This window comes from Alexandromys fortis, unplaced genomic scaffold (genome assembly GCF_014885135.2).
Source record: "Alexandromys fortis isolate MF-2015 unplaced genomic scaffold, M_Fortis_MF-2015_v1.1 scaffold_6, whole genome shotgun sequence".
Lineage (NCBI taxonomy): Eukaryota > Metazoa > Chordata > Mammalia > Rodentia > Cricetidae > Alexandromys > Alexandromys fortis.
In genome coordinates, this window is record NW_026067902.1 from 13,124,273 (window position 1) to 13,150,597 (window position 26,325).

At 41.5% G+C, this 26,325-nt stretch overlaps 1 protein-coding gene across 1 annotated transcript in view; it reads left to right on the top strand.

Moving 5' to 3' along the window:
• Fam227b (family with sequence similarity 227 member B) overlaps positions 1 to 26,325 on the top strand; it is a 147,537-nt gene that overhangs the window by 101,581 nt on the left and 19,631 nt on the right. Inside the window, 1 exon segment of the mRNA XM_050133040.1 lies at positions 25,159 to 25,256. Coding sequence (XP_049988997.1) covers positions 25,159 to 25,256 — 98 coding nt within the window.

Below are 26,325 nucleotides of genomic sequence, written 5' to 3' on the forward strand. Positions count from 1 at the left end.
TTTTTTTTTTTTTTTTTTTTTTTTTTTTTTTTTTTTTTTTTTTTTTTTTTTTTTTTTTTTGAGAATCATGTTGTGTGCAACTCCTGAGCATACACATGTAATTCAAATGTTTGGTTTCTTCTGCTGATCTTTCTTATGTCCATATAGTGCAGGCCCCAGCTAAGGAACCTTGAAGGATAGAAAGAAGCTGGTTTTGACTTCTCTGTAATAGTCAGTCTCTAAAGGATAGATACCTGAGAAACAGTGTATCAGTGTAAAACGTAAGATTGTCATAATGTCTGGTAGATAAGAGAAGGGCCAGCAGAGTAAAACTTATGATTGTCACAATGTCTAGTGGATAAGAGAAGGGCAACTCTTACCTATAAGCCTGGCATCCAGTTGAATACCCATGCTAGCTTTAAAGATCATTCAATGTTTTTTCTCAGTGGTATTTCATTCAGATGGACTGAATCCTTCTTATCCATCTAGTTGATTACAAAATTATCAGTTCTTCTGCTACAACTTTTTCCATACCTGTTTCTTCTTGTCAATTATTACTTCCATGTCCTAGGTGAATTCCTTGTTACTACTTACCTTAACAGTTGAGGATTCATCCCAGGGAATGGTGCTAACCACAGTGGGTGTGTCTTCTCATTCAATTTATCTCCTCAAGACAGTTCCCACAGGCATACCTGGGAGTCTCTCAACTGGGGCTGGAGCTCATCATCACACCCATCCCCATCAACTTGACTCCCAAATGCATCCCCTTTGAGCACGGCCACCCACCACATGGATAAACCGCCAAGTTCTGCTGTCATCTAAATGTAGCCTGACCCCCTTAACCACAGCTGGGTCATCTGTGTGCTGGCCCTGGGGGGACACTTCTAGGCAGTGCCTTTTGAGGATCAGAGAACCCCCTACATCTTAGGCCTTCTGCCTTTTGGTGAACTTGGGTTTTCACAAGATGGAACCTCTGATGGGTAAAGGTTTAATCTCGGGAAATCTTCCCTGTTGTCCGAGGGCAGCACAGGAAGTTTCTCCTTAGTGGCACTGACCTTTTCATCGCTTGCAGATGTTTCAATCAGCCCAGCCTGAATTATTTCCGGCTTTGAAATTTCCTCCCCTGAAAATTGAATTCATTGTCTTTAAATTCAATTGCACTCAAGTTCTCAGGATACCGTCAGAATGAAGTCGCATTGCTGACCCAAATACCCCGTGGGTGGCCCCTCGTCCAGTCCGTGGTAGAGTTCTCCACCCCGCCCCCGCCAGTCCATTCCATGGTAGAGTTCTTCCCCCCTCCCAGTCCAGTCCATGGTAGAGTTCTTCCCCCCCCCCAGTCCAGTCCATGGTAGAGTTCTCCACCACCACCCCCAGTCCAGTCCGTGCTAGAGTTCTTTTTCCGCTCTGGCATCTCATGAGCCAGCTGTCCTTGGGATGCATTTCTCTCAGAATTCTTGTCCCCCAAGCCCCCACCAGCAAAGCCCATCAGTCTCTCCTTCCAACACGCGATGGTATCTCTAGGACAAAGTACCAAACTTTTCCATGTTATAGCCACAACCATCCCAAAGGTCAAGTTTATCCACATGGTCATGTTTATCAAGGAAATAACCCTACTCCTGGTAACAAATTTCCATTTGGAAACTTGTTCTGTTGTTGATACGGAATGCACTAACAAAAACAGCCTAAGGAAAAGTGAGGTTTTTTGGTCAACAGTTCCGCAGTTAAGCCCATCACAGTGGGGAATTCCTGGCACCAGGGGCCTATGGCAGATGGTCATATCAACTGCACTCAGGAGGCAGGAAATGGTGAGTGTGGTGTCCACATCTCTTTGTCTGTTTTATGTAGCTCAGAATCACTCTTAAGTGAAAGGGTCCTCGTGCCTGGATTAGCCTAACCAAGATTGTACCCAGTGTCCAGAGGCTTGTCTCTTGTGAGTCTAGATCTCATCAAGTTAACAGCTGAGACCAACATCACATCCCTAGTTATCAGAAAAAAAAGTCAATAGGCTACTATTATAGCAAATGACAGAAAGGAGAGGAGTGACTGGGATCATCGGGTCACAGAAAGCCTTCCTAAAGAGACGATATGCAAGCCAAGAGCTGGGCAGAAAGAAGAAATCAGAGGGCAGAAAGGTTCCAAAGAAAACCAAAGCTGAGAGGTGAAAATGAACATACTGTTTCCTATGGAAATAGAATGATCACGGGGAACACAGGGGAAATCCTGTGTGAAACCAATGTGGCTTTGAGATCTGCCCCACCTGTTTCAGCCTCTCCTTGTGTACGAATGTGAGACACCACTCTGCAAACCTCATGAGACGTGCCTTTTGTTCATCTAGATGACTAAAATGTAAGCAAGGAGACTGATGGGTGACTGTGGTTACAACCCAAGTCAGAGGTCATGCCGTGGATTGGGATTACAGCAGCGAGGATGGAAACAAACCAGCAGACATAGCTTAGAAGCAAAGTTTGGGAGTGGATGACGCAAGAGTGAGAATGGATCCGAGTTAAAGTGAAGAGGCTTGCCGTGTGAAAATGGATAAACAGCAGTGTCCTTGGTTGAACTAATAAAGATACCATCTACACTGACTGTGGACTTATGACTTCCTTGAAATAAACTGGTCACACAAGAGTGTGGAATGCAGAAATATATTGAACAATATCTGGCAATATCGAAGACTTTTTCTGTGCTGTATTGTGTATTTTACTCAAATGTTGAAAATGAGGACTTGGAGCGAGCTCTGTGGGTAAAGAACTACCTGCACAAGTGTGAAGACATGCTCAGATCCCCATCCCTCGTGTGAAAGCCAAACAAGGCAGAAAGACAGGAACCGCAATGCTGGTGTGGATACAAGGAGCATCCCTGGAGCTTACTGCCAGCTAGTCCAGCAAAATGGCCAAAGCTGGGCTCAAGAAGAGAGACCCTATTTCAAAAGCCAGATGGACAGTGATAGAGGACGATGCCTGACATCAACCCCTTATCTCCACACACTCGTCCAGCAGGCATGCACACCCACTCACACAGCACACACACACACACACACACACACACACACACACTACGTTAAGATCACCCTTGCCTCGTTTTTATAATTAAGGATGTCTCTGATGACCAGAGTATGATATATGGAATCTATGAACAGTCAAGACTGTGCTACATAACTTTAATATAAGAGACTAAACTGCTTTAGTCCTTTGATTTGAAGCCATAAATGAGTCTTGGGGCTGTCCTCAGATGTTGACTGAGCACTCAGCTCAATCCCTGTGATACTGAGACTTCAATTCCTTAAGAAAAACTTAATATCTTCTGGTCATTTTTCCTAAAATAAAAGTGCCTTTATTTTTACATTTCCTTTCAAATAAGAAAATATATCTGTTGAGAAAAATAATAGTAAAATAAAATACATATAAGCATGCAAAACAAAATAGGTCACACAATGAAAAGAACATGATAAAAACTAAACTTCTCTGTGTAATGCCAAAACATGGCTCACTTGAGAGAAAATAATCATGTTATGTGAACTAGAACCAGACCAGCCTGACTTAGGTGGGAAGAAAGCAGGGGCTGCACACGGCCCCAGAGATCTCCAAGCCTGAATGAGTTCATTGAAGTAAAAAGTTATAGAATATTTTAAATGAAATGGGACTAGAGAGATGCTCAGGGGTTAAGAGCACATACCATTCATGCAGAGGATCCAAGCTCGATTCCCAGCACTCCTGTCAATATATAACAATAACTCCAGCATCAGGGGATCCAACACACTCTTCTGGCCTCTGTGAACACATGCACTCACATGTACACAAGCCACTCACTCCTCCCAAGCACACACATATAAAACACGCAAACACACATGCATACACATAATTAAATGTAAAATAAATATTTTTAAATTATTATTCTAATGATGATGGTGATGACCGATGGATGTTTTGCCTTCATGTATGTCTGTGCACCACACATTTACCCAGTGCCTGTGGAGGCCAGAAGGTGTTGGCTCTCCTAGAACTGGAGCTACAGATGGTTGTGGGCTACCATGTGGGTTCTGAGGGCCTAAACTAGGTCCTCTAGAAGAGCAACCAGTGCCCTTATCTGCTGAACCATCTCCCCAGTTCCCAAAAGTAAAATCTTTTTCACTAATACCAAGCACTAATATGGTAAATAATAGTAGATGAAGCTCAACCAAATCTGTAAAAAAGTATGGAAAATACAGCATATATTTAACTTGGAAAAATAGATACAAAACTACTGAAAGATGCTTGACAGTTGCCTTCCTGTAATGATATTTCGTTTGTATTTTAATAAATAAAGCTTGCCTGAAGAACAGAACGCAAACAGCAACTAGTCAGTCATAGAGGCCAGGCAGTGGTATCACACACCTTTAATCCCAGAATTTGGGAGACAGGCAGACGGAGCTCTGTGAGTTCAAGGCCAGCCTGGGCTACACAAAATCAATGCAGAAACAGAAGCAGGTGATGGTGGCTCACACCTTTAATCCCAGTACTAGGGAGTCACACGCCTTTAATCCCAGCACTAGAGGGGAAAAAAACAGGAAACAGAGGCTCAGGGCTCAGTCTGCAGTCGCCCAGCCTTGGTAAAGATAAGATTTTTCTGGTTGCTTGGCTGTTTTGCTTTTCTGACCTTCAGCTTGAACCCCAGTATCTGTCTCCTGGTTTTTATTATTTGTGTTTCACTTTCTCTCTTAATCGTTCTGAACCTCCCATGGCAATGGCCGCATCACAGAACTTTGTGTAACCTTGGAAGCATCAACAAGCAGAACACTGACTTCAACCCAAACTCCATTTGAATGCTAACAAATTCCAAACTTTTTTTCTTATTACCTAAAAAATAATGTTTTCATTTGTGTTTTTATTTTCATTCCATTCTTAAATGTTTCTAATTTGCTTTTTGGTTTCTGTCCTGACCCAATTTTCATCCAGTTGTGAGTTATTCCATGAGTCTGTATACTTTCTGCTGTTCCTATTGTTGCTCCTCCATGGTGGTCAGGTAGGCTATGGGTGTGAATTCAGGTTTCCTGTATCTGTTGAGGTCTGCCTTGTGTCATAATGTGTGGCCAATTTTGGAAAAAGCATCATGAGCTACTGAGAAGAAAGCATACATTCTTTATAGTTGGGGTGGACTATTGTGTAGATGCCTATCAGGTTCGTTTGATTTATGATGTCAATTAGCTCCAGCATTTTTCTGGTTTTTGTCTGGATGACCTGTCTGTTGGCTGGAGTGGGGTATTGTTAGTCACCACTATCACTGTGTTAGGGTCAATATGTGATTTTAGTCAGGGTCACTATGTCTTTTTTTTTTAATGGATTTGTGTGAATTTCTGGTGGCGTATAAATATTTGGACTTGAAATAACCTCTTGGTGAATTTTTCCTTTAATGTAGTGGTTCTCAGCCTCTGGATAGTGCCTGCTTTGATGGTTTAACGACTCTTTCACAGGGATTATGTATCATATATCTTGTCTATCAGATATCTACATTACAATTCATAAGAGCAGTAAAATGACAGCTATGAAGCAGCAATGAAAATAATTTTATGGTTAAGGTCACCACAACACGAGGAACAGTATTAAAGGATTGCAGCATTAGAAGGTTGAGAACCACTGCTTTAATGAATATGCAGTGTCTTTATTTGTCCTGGTTAATTTTGGCTTGAAGTCTATTTTGTCAGATATTAAAATAGCTGTATGCCTTACTTCTTCTTGGGTCTGTTTAGTTGGAAGACCTTCCCGTCCTTTTACCCTAAGGTGACGTCTGGTTTTGGTGGTAGGTGTGCTTCTTGGATGTAACAGAAAGATTGCTTTTCTAATCCAGTCTGCTACTCTGTGTTGTTTTATTGTGGAATTGAGACCATTAATTCTGAGAGTCATTAATGAGGAATTAATGTTGGCTCCTGTTTGGTTGTAGTGGTGTAGGTCTCCCTGCCCCCTTTCGACTGACTCTTCTGGGATTGTTTATTTCTTGAGTCCCCTTGGTGTAGTTAACCTCTTCAGACTGACGTTTTCCTTCTAGTGTCTTCTGTAGAGCTGGTTGGTGGCCAGTAGTTCCTTTCATTTGTTTTTGTCATGAAGTGTTTTTCTTTCTCTGCCAACTGTGGTTCCTAGTTTTGCCAGTCTGAACTGGCATTCATGGTCTCTTAGAGCTTGTAGAATATCTATCCAGACCCTCCTGACTTTCAGAGTCTCCAACTGAAAAAAATCATGTTATTATAATGGGCCTGCATTTAAATATGCCTTGTTACTTTTCCCCTCTGCACCTTTTAATGCCCTTTTTGTTGTGTATAGTTAGTGTTTTGGTTATTATGCACCATGAGAAATTTCTTTTCTGGTCCTATTTGGGGCTCTGGATGCCTTTTATGCTTTTATAGGCAACTTCTTCTTTAGATTGGGGCGATTTTCTTATATGATTTTGTTTAAAATACTTTCTGTGCTTTTTATCTGGGTTTTTGGATCCTTCCACTATCCCTATTGTTCATTGTAGGTTTGGTCTTTCCATGACCTCCTAAGTTTCCTGGTTGTTTTGTGCCTGGATATTTTTAGATTTAACATTTTCTTTGACTGAGCGATCCATTTCTTCTACCTTGTCTTCAAGACCTGACATCCTCTCTTCCACGTCTTTTGATCTGTATGTGAGGCTTACCTCTGAGGAGCTTGTTGAGTTTTTCATTTCCAGCTTTATTGCAGTTTGGGTTTTCTTTAGTGATTCTATTTCTTTGTTAAATTCTATTTTTGTGTCTTGAATGTTTTCATTATTTCGTTCAACTGTTCGTGTATTCACGGTCTTCATCAAGGCATGTATTCAGATCCTCATTGAGGTTCTTGTACCTAGTTGCACTTGCTGTTTCCGAGTCCTTGGCTCGTGCTTCAGCTGAGTTGCTCTCCTCAGGGCCTATTGCAGTAGGGTCGCTGGCTTCTGGAGAAGCTTATTGTGTTCGTGTTTGTGCTTTTGCTCTGGGTTCTGGGCATCTGGAATTGTGATGTTTGAAGATATCTGGTCTTATCTTTGTTGGGTGGGTGCTCCATTCTTTGATTGCTGTTGCCCACTCTGGATGCTAGCCAAGTGTGGTGGTTATGGGGTCTCTGTATGCCAGCCTCGTGTGGATCCCTAGTAGAGAGTGGTTCTGTGGTTAAGCAGGAGTCACAAAGGAATGGATATGGGGTAGAAGGAAAGGCTGAAAGGGGCCCAAACCAAGAGACTCTAGTACATGAAACTTCACTATATATTAAGTGACCCTATAAATGATACATCTTTTGAGTAATATCCAATATGTCATTTTTGCCTCAGATCAGTAAAATTAAAATCTATAATTTTGGTTTTTAGCATAGCTAAAGAGTTCAGTTAAAGACTAGTTAAAGTGATAATTATTTATGCTCAATTCTTCCCTTCTTTTCCTTGTCTTCCCCATTCCTTCTGTTCCATTTTATTCTACTCAGCATGTTGTATATCATGGCATATTGATATAGTTTATTTCCAAAGTAAGCATCAAATATTAAAAAAAACAGGTAGCTGATTCAAAATTATCAAAATATCACTGTTCTTACTATTCTTCAAAAAGTAAATATTCACAATATATAAAATGTCTGGGTCACTTTACCATTACTTACAACATTTCATATTTGGACTTAATAGAATTTTATTGAGTCCTCATGCTCCTAGACTCAACTTGTGTCTTCTAACCTGAGAGACCATCTCTTTTCTCTGTTTTCCACTCCCTTGATTTTCTAGGTATAATTTAAATTGTGACGCTGATTTGCTGATAGCCCTTGTTGTTACTGCTCAGCAAGTTCACCTCATCCTTCCTTCTGCATTTTAAAATTCTGACCTCTCCCCACCCACATCTTCTACGGTCTCACACACACACACACACACACACACACACACATACACACACTTTTTCTATCATACCCGTACTGTTCTGGTTTTTAGGGATCTCCTTAAGTTATTCTTATATTAGTTTTGCAATTTGTCCTTATTTTCAGCCTTTTTGAAAAAAATCTGTTTTCTATTATAATTGGGATTCTTCTGAGAACAGCTCCATATTATAGAAGGCAAACAATTCTCAAATAATAACCCATAATGATGCAACTTCTGGTAATTTAGACCTTTATACAAAATGTTTGAAGAGTTGTTTGTGTAGTCTGACTTGGCAAATTGTTTGTTTGTTTGTTTCATAGTAAAAGAAAAGCCTGTGGCAGGAAGGTTGGTGTGGGTCATCACTGAAGGCAAGTTAACACTTGAAAACCTGCTTTCACATGAGTGAGCTTGGAGATTAAACACGGAAAACGATTCACTCTAAGCAACAGTTTGTCTAGAGAGGGCCAAACTGAATAACATGCAAAGCAGAGGGAACGAGATAGCAAAGTCATGAAGTGAAAAATGAAGTTTAAAAAAAAATCAAGATTACTAAGGAGGAATAAATGGGCAATAAGAGAGGCGTTGAGAGCTCCCACAGGGCTCAAAGATGTCTGCATGGCCCTTCCAGAGGGAGTGGGTGGCGTCAGAAAGAATGGGTGAGCTGTGAATAAACTGCAGGATGATATAAATCATAGCCAGACAACCCAAATTTGCATAATTGCTATTGATTATGAGACACAAGCAAATTACTTAGCTTCTTTGAGTCTGTCACATATGAAAAGGGAGTAATAAACTACTAATTTTCTGTTGACGAAATCTGAAAAGTAGGGGACTTTAGGTACAAAAGCAAAACCCAAAGTGAAGCAGGAGTCTGACAATGAATTAATCAAATCATTCTAAGGTAGCACTCCAGGTGCAGCTGAACTAGAACCTCCTGGGAGCGGGTGAGCGGGGAGGAGATTGCAACAAGGGGAGGGTGAGAGCGTGAGCAGACCTAATAAACAGCTGGATGGATGTGGTAAGAAACAGGAGACTAACCCAGTGTGTCTTGTTTGTGCAGTGTTTACAGAGCATTTAATGCATGCGGGGCAATCTTCTAAGCATAATGTACTCCTCCTATTTTTAATCTTTGTTCAGGCATTGAGATAAATAGATGAGAGAGAAAAAGAGCTTTTTTTTTTTTAAAGCAGTATGACTATACCTTTATCTTCATTTCTTACATGAGGAATCAAAGTTGAATGGATTCAGATAATAAAGTTTGAAATAAATTGAGATATTTAGATGGAAACTGGTCTGGAATCTGAGCTCCAAGCCACAGTTGTCTTCAATACAGAATTCATTTTGATGAAGGAGGTGATGAGTGACAGCGGTGGACCCACCCCCTCCAGAGCAAAGCATGCTAGCTGCAATGACCTCGGGTGTGTAACAGGCCACATGCAGAGAACTCAGTGGAGAAAGCTCTAACTGGGGAAAAGCTCACTTAGAAACTATCTACCTAAGAGAAACTTTTGCCAGTAATTTACAATCTCAAACTTAATCTTTACTTAATAATACAGGTGAGAATGAGAGAGAGGGCATAATGGAGAAATAGAGCAACCTTTGTGATATCTGGTGATTGCAATATAAAGCATTTCAGTTATTGCCAGAATTTCTACGTTTTTATTGAACTACTATTCCCTGTACATTTTCTAATATATATGAAACTCTGAACTTCAGTGCTAAATGCCACTTCACCTTCCCACCAAACTCTCCATTCCCAGAAGGAATAAGAAGCAACAGCATACTTCTTGCTTCCATGGAGTTTATTTAAAATTTTGTTACGTTTTTTTAAAGCTCATACTAATAAAGAAATTATGCAAACACTAGTTCTTAGTAATCAATAACTTTATGACTGAGTAAATAACTTAGCAGAGTGATTAGGTAATAGAATTGTTATAGCTAGATAGTGGATCAATGATTTGGAATGTTACCACATTCATAAGTTGAGCAAAAATACTAATAGGCAGAATATATTTGTTATAAATTATATATGTTATATATAGAACAAATATATTCATATAGAATTTCAATCTTGGGTAATGGGTCATCGCTCCAGGAAGAAAATATAATGGAAAAGGAAGGAAATGAGACTTTCCAAAATTGAGCAAAACCATAAAAGCAAAAGATTGGTATGACTCATCAAGGACCTAGCTGAATCAGTAAAGACCTCCATGTCAGCAAAACATCTGCTGTCACACGATAAAGAGAAAATGCTGAACATTTCAAAACTTAAAGTTATCGCAAATTATGTCTTAAGGAACTCTGGTCATACATGATATTATGTCTTCAGAAAACAATGCTGTGGGTTTTGCTGTTGTTTTGTTTTGTTTTTAAGGAGATCCAAAATATTAACAAAAAATAGACACCAAACTGTCATTCAGATGAAGTTGAAATATCTTCAGGCACATAAGAATTTCAAAGGCTTGCCGACTATAGACATTCCCTGAATTACTGCAGCAGAATGAAAAAATATTTCCAAGGGACTGAGGCGCTGATGGCTTGGCAGTTAAGAGCACTGGCTACTCTTCCAGAGGACCCAGATTCAGTCCCCATCAACTACACAGTGGCTCATGGAAATGCTGTCTGTAACTGCATTTCCAGGGCACGCCACACCATCTTCTGACCTTCCGGGTACTGCTAAATAAAATAGCCAGCTACAGGCAGCATGGGGCCATCTGTCTATGACACTCAGGAAGCAAGGGCTGCAGCTGGGAAGGGGTCCCGTGCAGCAGCAGGTAGCTGCAACCCAACTGTGGTGGCATTTATCTACGGGATGCCTTTGTCTGAGGACATAAGTTAATAAGGAGTTTTATCATCATCACACTAAAGCTTTCTAGTAACCTATTTGGGTAGCTCAGATAGCTATTCCTGTTTTCTAAACAAAGAGGCAAGAGACAAGGAGGGTTGTCCGTTTTTCCATTAAAGGCAATGGTGTTAGGCTTTGGGGAACAGGACTACTAATTCAGAAAGGTTCAAAAGTATGGAGTGCTCCATCCCCTGCTTTGAGTCTCGGTCTCTTTGTGTTTGATTTTCACGTTGAAAGGGTGTTTTGTAGAGCACATGTTTCTAGAGTGACAGTGAATTTTTTCTTTGTTTTTGGGTTGATGCTTACAGGTACTTTCCATTACAGTTGTTGAAGACTCTTCCTCCACTTTTCGAGTTAGTGCTCTGTCTTTTTTCCTTCCGTTGTTTTGGAAATTTCTGCTTCATCTCTAATTTCTAGATATGAGTATGAGGCAAGCATGGTTGGTTATCTTTATTCTCTGATGTGGGATTCCTTCTATATGCTGTGAATATGTTTTATTACCATTGGTTAATAAAGAAGCAACTTCAGCCTATGGCAGGGCAGAATATAGCCGGGCTGAAAGAGATATAGAGAAAGAGTAAGTAAAGTCAGGGTTGTTTTATTTTTTAACACATATTGATAGAAATGAATTAATTTAAGATAGAAGAGCTAGGTATAAATATGCCTACGTTGTTGGCCAAGCAATGTTGTAATTAATATAGCTTCTATGTGATTGTTTGGGTCTGGGTGGCCTGGAAATGAACGAGCAGTCTCCTTTTACAAATAGTGCCCACTGTCTGGAGCATGGATCCACATAAGGTTTAAAAAAAAACTTAAGGAAAAAAAAACAGGGCTTCTAGACCCACAAAAACAGGAGCCAAGCATAGTTTCTTGGTAGCTGCATTTTTTTTTTCAGATAGGCTTTGTTTGCTAGAGGGCAAGCAGAGGTGAAGTTTCTTTAAGAAAAGGTTTCCTGACTCAGCATTAGCAGTAAAACTGCATGGCTTCTTTAACAGAAGGCTTCTTGGTTTGTGCTGGCAGCACTAATTCTGGCTCTTTTGGAAAGTCCTGCACTTAAATGGGGTTTATGAACAGAGTGCTGCAGTTGCTTAATGGCAACATAGATCCACTGAGTCCCTGGAGACGGGGTGGTAAGCATGGCTAGCAGAGATAGTGAACTTACCTCCACATTTTGAATAGGGTGGAGCCAAAAGGCAGGGCCACAGAGTTGGTCCTAGGCATGCCTGCTTAGCAGTTAGAAAAAAAATGGCCCTCTGGGCAGAACATGATTACAGATACACAGTAAATACAGATTCACACAGAAATAAATCTCTGAGTGGGTCATAATGTGTTTAAAATGTGCATAGACTTGGGAGAGAGAAAAAAGAATATAGATAGCTATAAGAGGTAAATTATTTTAAAAAATAAAACAAAGTCTTTAAAGAGACAGTAAAAGTAGTATAAAAGAGTACAGACAGTCAGATTAAAGAACTAAAGAAAAATAAGCCATGTAAAGATGGACTATATGCAGAGAGTCTGAATTATATATATTATTGTGTTTTCTTTGAATTTTTTTGACTGCAGAGAGACATTTGTTTCTGGGGACTCTTAAGCTAAATCAACATATATGTTTTAAAGGTATCTTGACGTCAATATTTGAGTCTAAGGATATGTCACTTTGGAAAAAAAGGTTCTGCTTTTATTTCCACAGAAGATGAAACCTGTGGATTCTTTCTAGGCTAATGTGGTTTGAAGAAACAAGAACCCCCCAATAGGTCTCTGTGAACCCTAAATATACTTCACCCAACAAACAGCATAAAGAAAACTACATTCAAATTCCCAAAAATGATTGTTTATAAATGTTTGTTTTCATTTAAATGGGGTTAGTTATAAGTGACTAATGGTCACAGTCAATTTCTAAAAAAGTGGGGAGATATGATCTAGAGATGAATACTTTACATTGGTATGGACTTTGGCCTATTGACACAAATTTAAGTTTGATTTGTTACACTTTGTATATGTATTTCTGCTCTTGTTTAAGGTATTGTGTTTGTGCAGTTCATTTAAAAATGTAGTGTATAATTAAGAAATACAGATTAATAGATAGTCATCTATAATAATCCAACTTTTTGTCATATTAGTCAGGCTTTCTAGATATATGAAGATATATTTCAGCTAGATAATCTTTAACACTTCAAAGACCTACAGAATATGACATTTAAAATGTTTTAAGAACTTAGACTTTTCTCAACAATGAGACATGTCTGCTTCTGGAAGTACCAATTACTTCAGAGAAGTTGGTGGGAATTAAATAAAACTCATCATGGAATTTGTGTTTAATGTGACAAGGGTAGCCATTTGGGCAAGAAACTGTTCTAGCCTGGACTGCTTGGTGGTATGCTGTATGAACTGGACATGCAGGACCCACAGAAAAGTGACTGCTGAACTTTCCAAAAGATGGAATTGTCCTTCAGGGTTCCTGCTTCATAGGAGAAACTGCCAGACATTCTGCAGAACACAGAAGAAAGCAACAACTGATGAACTTTGCCATTACAAGGCATAACAGATCTTCAAATTTCCTTCTTCAATGAAAAGTCTGCCAGATACCATGGGCATGTAGGCTGAAGATGGATATAGAGAAAGAGTAGGTGGAGTCAAGGAAAGGCCATGTAGCTGCTAAAGGAGAAAGACACTAGAATTTTGCCCAGTTATCCACAGCCTCGTGGTGACACACAGGTTGATAGAAATGGGTTAGTTTAAGATATGAGTTAAGTAGGAATACACCTAAGTTGTTGGCCAAGCAATGTTGTAATTAATATCTTTTCTGTGTGATTATTTGGGTCTGGGCAGCCAGGAAACGAACAAGTTGTCTCTGGTTACAACCCTCCTTAGAATTTGCTACACTTCTTTTTTTTTATTTTATTTTTTTAGAGGAGGAAGGGGCTTATTTGTCTTACAATTCCAGGTTACAGTTCATTTTTACATTTAAGTCAAGGCAGGAACTCAATTGGCTAGTCAGGTCCACACTCAAGGAAAGAGAGAAATGAATACATGCATATTGCTTGCTTGGTGCTCAGCTTGATCTCTCCATTCATAGAGTTTAGGATTTTCTGCCTAAGGAATAGTGCCTCTCACAGTAGGCTGTGTCTTCCCACATCAATTAACAATCAAGATAATCCCCCACAAACACACAGTGCTTGTTACACTTCTTAAATCTGAGAGCGAACATATTCCATCAGTCCTGGGAACTAATCTGTCATTATCCCTTGGGATATCATTGTGCCCTAACCATCCCTCATTTTCTTCAGGGTTCTAGTTCTGTCACAATCTCTGCAGTGTTTTGGTTCTCTGTGGGTATTTTCTGTGCACATACTTGAAGTTTGGTGATCCTACCTTCTTCTGTCAAGCACACTGGAAGAATTTTTTAATTTCAGATAGACTATGAATTCCAAAAGATATATTTATTTATATTTTATTTCCTTTTTTATAAATTATATTAATGAAATTTTCCATTTTCTGTCAATTTGTTCACTTAGCCTACTGATGTACTGAACAAATTTACAGTGTGTTAAAGTCCCTTGTCTGCAAAACTAAAGACAGCAGTCTGATAACATGTATCATCTATGTGTTTGTTACTCTCATGGTTTTTGCTTGCCCTATAAACTCAATGTACAGTAAACACTATATAAAAAGCTATTGTGCCTGTAGATGAGTGTGTGACATGAATGAGAATGACCGCCCCCCCCCAAAGGCTTTTTTGTTCAAATGCTTAGTCCCCAGTGAGTGAAACTGTTTGGAAGGATTAGGAGATATAACCTTGTTGGAGTAGGGATGTACCTGGGGGTGGTCTTTGAAATTTCAAAAGCACAAGCTAGGCCCAGAATCTCTCACTGCCTGTGGATCAGGAGGTCAAGCTCTCAGCCACTGGTCCCCATGCCATGCCTGCCTGCTTCCTGCCATGACATTCATGGACCAACCTTCTCAAACTATAAGCAAGCCCCCAATTAAATGCATGCGGTGCCTTGATAATGCTGTTTCTTCACATGAATAGAAAAGTAAGACAATGAATTTCCAACAGAAATGTTTGCCTTTCCCCATTAGAGATGAGATATTAAACCACCATGACTTGCTGAGTCATCAGTAAAACGGATCAGACCTGTAGTGCAGGATTAGGAAGTTCAGCCCACTGCTGGTTCTTCCTTCCTTGGGTCCATGGACTTCCTTGGCTTTTAATAAAGAACCTGTGGGTCCTCAGTTTTGGAGACACAGGTCCTGTCAGTTCTAGTCTTTGGATGTATTGTGTCTGATTTTTTAACTGCCAGTACCACACATCTTCAAAGTCCTGTTTATATCTTTTTTTTTTTTTTTTTTTTGGCACTCAGCACTGTTTAATGAAGTAGAGGCTATCAAGCTTCCTGTTTGAAAGTGCGCCTTTGCTGTTCCCTCCGTAAGAGAATTGAATGGTCCTGAGAGTTAATGAAGGGTGTGCACACTTGCCCTGCCTAGGAAGTGCAATCTCTTTGTGTCTGGAGCACTGGCAGCCTTTGGGTGGCATATCCATACCTCCCAGAGAAGAGCAGATACCTGCTGTTGCTGGTACCTGGGAAGACAGATGCACACAAGAGCCTGCAAACATCTGAAAACTCTGCATGTGTGTTTGTGGAACCCATAGTGAAATAGACTTGGCCATCCCTGGACATTTATATCTTAAGGGGTAAAAATCTAGGTATTCAAGGGACTTTGCTTTGATTGACGTAAGAGAACCTCACATAACCTTCGTATGATTCTAACCCAGAGCCGTCCCAGCCTTCCATATGACCACAGACACTAGTAACTTGGTCAAAATTAGCTGCCATTGTGTCTGATCAATATGGGTCACAAATATACACATATTTCCAATGATCTGAGGAACTAAGACAGCACTCAGTAGCAAAATTATCACAGGTTTGGCTTGAAGCTAAGAAGGGGTTAAAACATGCCTAAAACTCTGGATTTTCTCATCCTGAGCATGGCAGGAGTTTGGCTGCTCTCCTGCCTTGCTGGTGCATCAACAGATCTGAGCAAGTAGACTTCCCCAGGCAAGCACACGCCCCCGTGCAGGGGACAACTGATAGCTCATGCATCTCCAAGGCTCTCAGTACTGGTTATGTTTAGCCGACCACTGAAACATCCTGGGCTGAACTAACTTTCTTTTCTTTTTTTTTTTTCTGATCAAAATATATTTTATTAAAACATTTTAAAATAAATTTTGTAAAAACAAAGAACTGTAAAACTACAGTAGAACCCCCAACCTGTACAAAATTGATTATTTCATATTTTGTACATTATACGGTACATTTAACACATTTATCTTTATTTTTCAAAGAATTACTTGTTACATTTGGTTATGATAATGTTTCTGGAATAGAGTGGAGGATACATTGTTTATTACTCTTTCTCAGATCTCTAGAGATGTACTTCTTTTCCAGAAATTTATCAATTGGTTAATGTTTCTTAGGTGGAGGACTATTTATTGGTAGCTGGTTTTTTTTTTGTTATTATATACAATTTCATTTTTTTATTTTGTTTTGTTTTTTTGTTTTATTTATTTATTTAAGATTTCTGTCTCTTCCCCACCGCCGCCTCCCATTTCCCTCCCCCTCCCCCAGTCAAGTCCCCCTCCCTCTCAGCCCAAAGAGCAATCAGGGTTCCCTGCCCTGTGGGAAGTCCAAGGACCACCCACCTCCATCCAGGTCTAGTAAGGTGAGCATCCAAACTGCCTAGGCTCCCACAAAACCAATAGGTGCAGTAGGATCAAAAACCCATTGCCATTGTTCTTGAGGTCTCAGTAGTACTCATTGTCCGCTATGTTCAGCGAGTCCGGTTTTATCCCAGGCTTTTTCAGACCCAGGCCAGCTGGCCTTGGTGAGTTCCCGATAGAACATCCCCATTGTCTCAGTGTGTGGGTGCACCCCTCGCGGTCCTGAGTTCCTTGCTCGTGCTCTCTCTCCTTCTGCTCCTGATTTGGACCTTGAGATTTCAGTCCGGTGCTCCAATGTGGGTCTCTGTCTCTGTCTCCTTTCATCGCCTGATGAAGGTTAATATTCAGGAGGATGCCTATATGTTTTTCTTTGGGTTCTTCTTCTTATTTAGCTCCTCTAAGATCACGAATTATAGGCTCAATGCCCTTTATTTATGGCTAGACACCAAAGATGAGTGAGTACATCCCATGTTCCTCTTTTTGGGTCTGGCTTACCTCACTCAGGATAGTGTTTTCTATTTCCATCCTTGTTTTTTACTGCTGAGTAGTACTCTAATATGTATATATTCCATACTTTCTTCATCCATTCTTCAATTGAAGGGCATCTAGGTTGTTTCCAGGTTCTGGCTATTACAAACAGTGCTGCTATGAACATAGTAGAGCATATACTTTTGTTGTATGATAAGGCCTCTCTTGGGCCTTTCTTTTCTTTCCTTTCCTTTCCTTTTCTTTATTTTGAGACAGAGTTTCTCTCTGTCCTGAAACTAGCTCTGCAGAATCCACGAAAGACTGTTTTTTGTTTTTTTTGTTTTGTTTTGTTTTTTTGTTTATAAAAACAAATCTAAAGCAAAGTGTCTGGGAAAGTTAAAAATAGAGCAATGGAAAAAATAGGATCATGCAACTGCTGCAAGGAAACAAGAGTGGAGGGAGAGGGTGGCATTGAAGGGGTGGCGAGAGGCATGGTGTGAACTCGCAGGTACCAAACACACAGGCAAGCACTTTAGACTCGAGAAGCAATGGGGAAGTGTTGGAAGCACTAAGCCCTAAAGGAGGGTCCCAGACTGAATTCGAGGGAGAAGAGCTGAACACAAGCATTGTCTGTCTCTGCAAGGTGACCAGAAGCATCTTGCTCCCGGGACCACAGCTACTTAGAGCCACTTTGCTGTGATGACTTCCTTGCCATGGTGACTTTGAAGACTGTACCTTAAAACGTGAAGTAAAACGAACTCTCCTTTCTTTAAATTGCCTGTCACAGCAGTGAGAAAACTATTTCTTCAAAGCTCTATTCTTGGCTTTGAAGATAATTTTGTTTTCCATTTCAATGAGGAAGGTGGAGCAAATCTCCATGATAACTGCCTGGTCCTCACTGACTACCACACTCTCCAAGTCTCCATGAATCTGCCTGCTCCCCATTGACTACCATACCCTCAGCTCTCTCTTCTGTGCTCAAATCAAAGGTCAACTTTGTCCCGCACTTCTCAAATGTAATTCCATTTACTTCTCCGGGGGATCTTAGGAGATCGGTGCCAATGTTTTAATTTCACACTGGAAGCCAATTTCAAGTGACATTATTGGAAATAATGATTCGTCTCTGCACTGTCCCAAACAGTGGCTCCACACTCCGCAGCATCACCGACACCTGGGAGGTTATAAGGCACAGACCCATTAACTCTGTTAATGTGAAGGAATGTGTTTTCAAGATTCCCTGGTGGTTCTTGGGCCATTTGATGTCTAAAGAACAGCTCTGTGTGCTGGGGTGCTCTTTCCCATGCACTTTTCCACTATAAAACAGTGGCTCCAATTATTTTTAAGTAAAATTGGTGCTTGGATCATGTAGTAGGGCTTAGTCTTTGTTCCCGAGGAAGTACCATTAGGAAAGACGGGCTTCCCAAGGCACCAACTAATTCCAACCCTCCATAAATCCTCTCGGTGTCTTGTGGCCTTGAAAATGGAGCTTCTGGTGGTGCCCCTTCCCTGGCGTGATTGATTTCATTAAGTTTGGATTCTCTGGGTCCCCACATTCAGGGCAGCAGCTTAGTGGTAGCCAGATCAAAAGCCTTTAGGATTACCAGCCTTAGAAGAGCCCATTCTTATTCTAATCGTTCATTTTAACTGTTAATTTCTCATTCACTGAGAAAGAGCTGGGTTTAATTAAAAGCAGAAACAAATTTTTCAAATTTGATCTTGGAGCATGGGCTTATTTTAAGGCATATTGTTAGTGGGGAGTATTGGGAATCCACCCATGGAAAAGAGTTTGAGAGTCTATAATTTATTTTCTAAAATAATGGAATCAAATGCCTCCTCTTTGTTCGGTGCAGAGGTCTGACTTACAGTAAACATTCTGATGGGAAGATGATGGGGAGAGGGCGGGGGACCAGCACTGCGTCACTGAGCCCTCTGCTAGCACTGTTCCCATTAGAACACAATGGCTCCAGACAAAGAGGAAATGATAGGGGCGAACCACAGCACCCTCTGCTTCCCAGTCACATGGAGGGGACGGCACAGTAAACTCCCGAGACAGCTTCCTCCCCAGCTTTGACCCTTCCACATCCACTTTAGAGGAAAATCATTTTTTACTTATGTAAAGTATACACAGCACTAACCTCACCAAAGTGAAAATCTAATCACTTTGACTTCAGAGCTTCAAGGTTTTGAATGAACTCAGAAACGCTTCCTCTACAGTAGAGGTAGCGGCGCTCTGCGGTTCCTCATTTCTGTCATGGTGGGGCCGGTCCATTCCAGCTGCTCTTGCGAAGGACTCCTCTCAGCTGGCAAATATTTTGAATTCTTAGATGACACTAAGAGACAGAATTGCTTTCAACATCCCATAAGCCACTGTGCTACCTTTTTCCCTTACAGTCTACAGGGGATGAAGTTCACGACACTTTGAAGCCATTAGAGCCATCAACAGCTTATGGCTTCAGGGATTAAACCACATCACTCGGATCATTTGTTAAGCAACTATAGTATTTAAATAAACTTATAATTACCCACCAGTTTTTTCAATCACCCTCAAGGATTTGGATTCAATGCATTATTTCCTGGCACATTTTTAAAAAAATCTTCTTACACTAGCACAACCCCTGGCCTTAATGCTCTTTGCTCTTCTTTTTCTTCACATTCTTAAAGACGTTACCAAAGGAACCCATTGCCACATCCAGGGTGGTCTTCCATTCTTGGTTGAATGCCTGATCACCCTGCCTCACCCGTATATAAACCCACTGGCTTAATTGTTTCCATGTCTGAACCCCTGAAAGTCTAATCAAATTGTTAAGAGAAATTTCTCTAGTTACTTCAGCCCACAAATATTCCCTTTCTTGTCTTGAAAGTTTCATTTCCGATACAACCATTCTGTTCTTTCTTGCCGCGCTAATTTTGTAAAAATACTTAATTTCCCACAAGCATGACCTGCATGGGTGTTATCAGTTATAATAACTGACCACTAAAGGGTTTGAGTGCACTGTGCTGGAAACAGATGACCGTGTTTCTGTCTTTCCTAAATGTCAGAATTTATTGAATAAATATGTATGTATGTGGTTTATGCTAGGTCTTAAACCCAGGACAGACAGCTAGCAGAGGTGCCTGTTAGCATACAGGTTCTCCCAGCATCCCTGAGTCCTCCTGGCTAGCATCCCCCATCCCCCATGCTAGACCTCTCCTGCCTAGGGGCTGGGCTTTCACTTCTCCTGGCTGATCTTCCATATATAATCCAGCCATTTTGGCTAACACCAACCTCCTTTACCTTTTGGTCTCCTGACTCTCCACTGGCCTCTTGGCTCCTGGCTCTCCCCTCTCCCCAAACCTCTCCTCTTAAGGTCCAGCTCAGTCATGTCTACTCTGAACCCTTCCAAATGCCTCTAGCTAAGCTCTCCCCCATGTCTACAATCAACCTCCTCCCCCACTGTGCCTAGGAGCAGTCATGGCTTTCTTTTATTTCTTTCATTCACTTAACAGAATGACTATAAGGTCAAGAGGCCACAGCACAGTTCAAAAATTTTAGAAATACGAATAGCATCTGTGTTAAATTACTCACAAGGAAGAAGCTATTGCTACAGAATCAGGCCACAGGAGAGCCAGAGTCAAGAGCAAAGAACTGTAGATACCAAAACTAGGGCCTTTTTTCAAAGAGGGGCAGTCTGAGTTCAGATGGGCAGACTGCTATTGAGCGGGTCACATCAATAGCTTGGACTGAACCAAACCAAAGCCCCAGAGACAGTCAGGAATTCTCTGCCTGTCAGCTCTTAGTGCACATGTGAGGTGTCTGTTAAAAGGTCTGTGCGGGGCTTTGCCATTGTGGTGCTCGGTCCCCACCACTCTGTGGGGTCCAGGCGAGAGAGAGGTGCCCATTCTTTGGCTTGGCACGTCCTGTAAGTTCTTGGACGTGGTCTCCCCTGATGTGATTTGAATATGTTCATGTACCTCTACAGTCTCCATCCACCCTGATAAGCTCATAGGGCAGAACCCTTGCTACCCCCAGGGATAAATGGTCTATCAGTTATGTCACATGAGTGATGCAGGACAGATGGCATCGTTTACCCCTCCACCCAGAAGCCCAGTCATCCTCCACCCTCAAAATGGAGTTAAAAGCTGCTTCTGATGGAGTATCACGGGACAGGGCACAGGCTAAAAGACTTCTGTTTCACACGATGCAGAGCGTGTTAGAGTAGAACACAGCCTGATCGCAACACCTTCACCTCCCTTGAACTTTTCGGTCCTCTTCACACCATCCACAAAATAAATTCTAAGAAAATATATGAATTTTAAAAAGGAACAGGAAAATAGCTGATTTAGGCTCAAGAAGCTACACTTAGGCGTTTCCCACTCAGTAGAAATAGATTAATTTGATAGATCACGTTGTACCTTACTTGATATAATGTCTTCTCTTCAGTGAGTACTTTGACAAGCTTGTCAAAGTCAGATGACTGTAGATGAATAGACCTACATCTCGTCTTCTTCTGGTTTTGGGTTAGTACCATGCCAACTTCCTTAGCATGGTTCTGTGACCTGACTTTAGATCAGTGATGATGATCCCTTCAGTAGTAGCTTTTCTTCGCTCAGGATTGCTTTGGCTGTGCATGGTCTTTTCTGTTTCCAAATGAATTTTAAGATGGTTCTTTCTTCTGCTGCTTCTGTGAGGAATGGCATTAGCGTTTTTATTATTCCTTTAAAAACGGCGGCGGCGTGGGTGTGTGGACAAACACAGGATAGACGAGACGCAAAGGAAGAGACGGACACGCGGCTCCCACGTGGGTGCGCTTTAATGGGGAGAGGGGAACACAGTAAGGGGTGGGACGTGCAGACACACAAGGGTAGGGGGGAAAAGGGCCAAGAGAGGGGCCAAGAGGGCAAAGCCTCGTGGACCTTCGCTTTTAACGGGGGGCGCAAGGTTATCTGGGAGGAATGGCCTTCACCTGGGCGCGGCCAGCGCGCACACAGGTGACGGTAATCCAGGAGAAGTCTGGGAGCTGTAGTTTCCAAGGAATAACAGTTTTGACAAGGGTTGCATTGAGTCTGTAGACAGCTTTCGGGAAGAACCATTTGTCACAACATTGGTTCTCCCGGTTCCTAAGCACCAGAGGCCTTTCTGCTTCCTGAGTCCTCAGTGTCTTTCTGGAGCATTTTGAAGTTTTCACTGGATAAGTGCTTCATTTCCTTGATTAGGTTTGAACCTCTAGAGTAGTATGAGTTCAGTCAGCAGGTCCCCTGTCAGGGTGGCATTCAGCCACAGCAGCCTGGTTCTGACCAGTGTTCATGTGAATTCTTTCTCCCCTGCAAAACTACCAAGGTGACTCTAGATGGCTCCCCTGCTTGGGCTGCAAGCTTGTGGCAAGTGGAAAACTTTCCAGTAGCCAGGGTTGGCATTATCGGTGGGGATGGAATTTCCAAGGATTCTCTTTGATTTTATTTTTTCCCTGCAGAGCAGAGAGAGTCTTTAGTTAGTCGTGTATGAAAAAACAGAGGCAGTGTGTGGAGCAAACTGATCCTCTTTCTAGGCTCTTGTCCCAGGTAGGCAAGTCTCAGGAATGTCTGGTCTCTCTATTGCTGTGCTCTCCTAAATGGAGTCAGCAGGTTGTACTTGCACGTACATATGCATATATGTAACAGCAGTCAAAGAAGAGTTCATGAAAATGGGATAGGATGTGGAGGTGGCATGGGGTGGAATGTGGGAAGAGTTGGGGGTGCTGGAGAAAGGGTAGAAATGATGCAAACACAGAACTCAGGCATGAAATTTTCAAAATACAATAAATAAATGCAAAAAAGAAATTACTGTATTTTACAGTGCATTTCAAGTGGTAGACTCCATGGAGTTTAAGTTTTTATTGATTCTTTGTGGATTTCACCTCATGGGGTCAAATCCCTCTCATCTCGTGTTTGTAAAATAATTACTAAAGACCCAGTGATGTGGATTCTCCTCTGCATGCTGTGAATATGATTAATAAAGACCCAGTGATGTGGGAGTCCCCTCTGCATGCTGTGAATATGCTTTATTAGCATTGATGAATAAAACTGTTTCGGCCAATGGCTTAGCAAAGTAAAACCAGGCAGAAAATGTGAACAGAGTTATATAAAGAGAGTATGGGGCGGGGGGGTCAAGGAGCTGCCATGTAGCTGCCAAATGAGTAATCTACTGGCACCGGTAAGCCACAACCTAGTGGGAATGCACAGATTAATAGAAAGGAGTTAATTCAAGATGTAAGAGCTAGCTAGAAATATGTCTGAGTCATTGGCCGAACAGTGTTGTAGTTAATATAGTTTCGGTGTGATTATTCAGGTCTGGACAGCTGGAAAAGCAAGAGCAGTCTCTGCCTACAACGCAGAGACAGATATTGGGGTTCAAGCTGAAGATCAGAAAAACAAAGGAGCCAAGCCCCTTAAGAGTTCTTACCTCTACCGAGGCTCAGACAAAGGGGTGATCCTGTCCTCAATGTGACTAAAGACTGCAATGAGCTCTTGTCTCCTCTTCCCTTATATACCTCTCTCTGTCCAGCCATATCACTCCTGTCTCTACCTCCCTAATGCTAGGATAAAAGGTGTGTGATCCTAAGTGCTGGGAGCTTTGTTTGAGCTCTGTTTCTCTTTTTAGACAGATTCAATCTCGTGTAGCCCAGGGAATTAATTCCTGGACTTCAGTCCTGGAATTAAAGGTGTGTGCTAGTGTGGCTTAGTCCAGCACTCTGATCTTCAGACAAGCTTTATTTATCAAAACACAAATAAACACTATACCTTGTCCTTTTGTATCTGCCCTTGTAACCTCCACCCCCCCACACACACCCAAAAATAAAATTAAATTAAAAGAAAAATCTTATCATAGAAGCTGTATCTCTCATTAACACCCCAGGTTAGGTTCTTTGCATGGTGTTAGTACACATACTTTCTGCTAACAGCAGTTCTCAAACCACAGTCAGGCGCTCTTCATGGCAAGCTTCCGTTGGAGGATAGTGGGCATAAAGCCGAGCTTCCTTTGTCCTCAATGTTCACACCTTCAGTAAAAACCAGAAACCACGATCACACAGACCTGTGTTAGAAAAACCTCAAAATTGGGATTTCAGCACACATGAAGCTGAGGCCAGAGACGCTTGCCCTGGGCTAAATAGCTTTTGTTAAAACATACAAAAAAAATAGTAAATTTTTGAAACTTCTGTGATTTCTTAGCTCGATTGCCCATTGTCATTCCGAGCTACTTTGTTTTTTGTTTTTTGTTTTTTTGCTTTTTTTTAAATTTTTTTCCTTGTTTTTTTTTTAATTAATTTATTTATTTATTAAAGATTTCTGTCTCTTCCCCACCGCCGCCTCCCCTTTCCCTCCCCCTCCCCCAGTCAAGTCCCCCTCCCTCGTCAGCCCAAAAAGCAATCAGGGTTCTCTGCCCGGTGGGAAGTCCAAGGACCACCCACCTCCATCCAGGTCTAGTAAGGTGAGCATCCACGAAACTGCCTAGGCTCCCACGAAACCAATAGGTCCAGTAGAATCAAAAACCCATTGCCATTGTTCTTGAGGTCTCAGTAGTTCTCCTTGTCCAGCGAGACCAGTTTTGACCCAGGCTTTTTCAGACCCAGGCCAGTTGGCCTTGGTGAGTTCCCGATAGAACATCCCCCTTGTCTCAGTGTGTGGGTGCACCCCTCGTGGTCCTGAGTTCCTTGCTTGTGCTCTCTCTCCTTCTTGCTCCTGATTTGGACCTTGAGATTTCAGACCGGTGCTCCAATGTGGGTCTCTGTCTCTGTCTCCTTTCATCGCCTGATGAAGTTTAATATTCAGGAGGATGCCTATATGATTTTCTTTGGGTTCTCCTTCTTATTTAGCTTCTCTAAGAACCCTAATTATGAGCTATTTTGGATCTGCTCCTGATTTCCAGTGGCAGTTCATGGCGACCAGGCGCTTTAACTTCTCTTAGGAGCAAGTACTTACCTGCCTCTGCAGTATCTGGCCGACGTGTCGTATTTCCTGTTGTGTAATGTCAAAATTTATCCAGAAAACCTGTCTCAGTCCTTGTTACTTACCTTGTAGAATGATTTCTTGAGAATGGCATAATACAAATTATTGAATTTAGCATACTTTAAATCCTAGCTTAGTAGACTCGTGAGCAGAATATCTATCTTTTCCACTTTGGCAGCTCTAACAATACTCTCTGTCTAACTGTGCTTCTATCCCTCTGTGTATACTTAGGGGCACCGCAAAAAGGCAAAAAATGGGGCAAAGTGCCTTTTTGTGAAGGAGGAAGAAACAATTTGTCCAAGTCTTTGTTTGTTTGTTTTAGCTATAGACTTCAACGTGGCAACTATCTTAAAGAACCCAAGAGCACACACCACCTCCGTGCTCAAGGAGGAATCAACAGCGTCGAAAGTAGCGGCAAAGGTGTGCCCCGTACTGTAAGAGCTTTCCTTGTTCCGTTTGCAGTGTCGTTAAAATTGCCAGATTCACACAGTCATTCTGGCCAGCACATTCTCTCTCTCTCTCTCTCTCTCTCTCTCTCTCTCTCTCTCTCTCTCTCTCTCTCTTTTTGTTTTTTGTTTTTGTTTTTTGTTTTTTGAGACAGAGTTTCTCTGTAGCTTTGGTGCCTGTCCCGGAACTAGCTCTTGTAGACCAGTCTGGCCTCGAACTCCCAGAGATCCAACTGCCTCTGCCTCTGAGTGCTGGGATTAAATGCATGCGCCACCACCACCTGGCTGGCCAGCACATTCTCAAACACATGTTTTAGAAACGCTTAATGTTCAGATATTTATTTGGAGGTATGAATCTTAAATTTAAATGTTCTATTTTCTCCTGACAAGGCCACCATCTCTAGAGAAATTTCTTAAAGAACAAAAAGGATAGCATTTATCTTCTCTTCTGGACAGTTCTTGGCAGTGGTTTCTCCTTGGGTTGACATGCAAAGATAAGGTCTAGGGCACCCACATGGCTGTTATGGTTGCCGTGACAACTCAGTGGGATGTTGGCAGTGGCTGCCCTGTCTTCCCTTCTTAGGTGTGGCCCTGGAGGAGCCGACTCTGTAGATGCTGTTTCCTCGCGGACAGTTTAGGTCCTCTGTGGGGTTTTGTCTGTTTGTTTGCTTGCTTTATTTTTAAACGAAATAAGAAGAGATAGTTTATTCTGGAGCCATTTTGAGTGACTGTGGCTTAAGAACACAGATTTAGGTTTCTCCAAATTCCAAGTTCTATTGTGAACTGAGTTTCATGAAGTTTTATAGTTTTATAGAGCAAAGAAAGTCATGAATTAAGGTGAGTTTAAAATGCAGTGATGGGCACCTCAGAGAGTGGTTACAGCAAGATGGGGGAAGATTTTTCTAGAGGCCCAAAAGCGCTGTCTGATCGCATCCTTAGCTCTGGTGTGGGTAGACTCTAGTGGTCTGCTAAGTTAATAGGTTCCAAAAGGATTTTATCTAGTAGTCACAACATAGAATAATTAACATGGAGCTAGGCAGCTA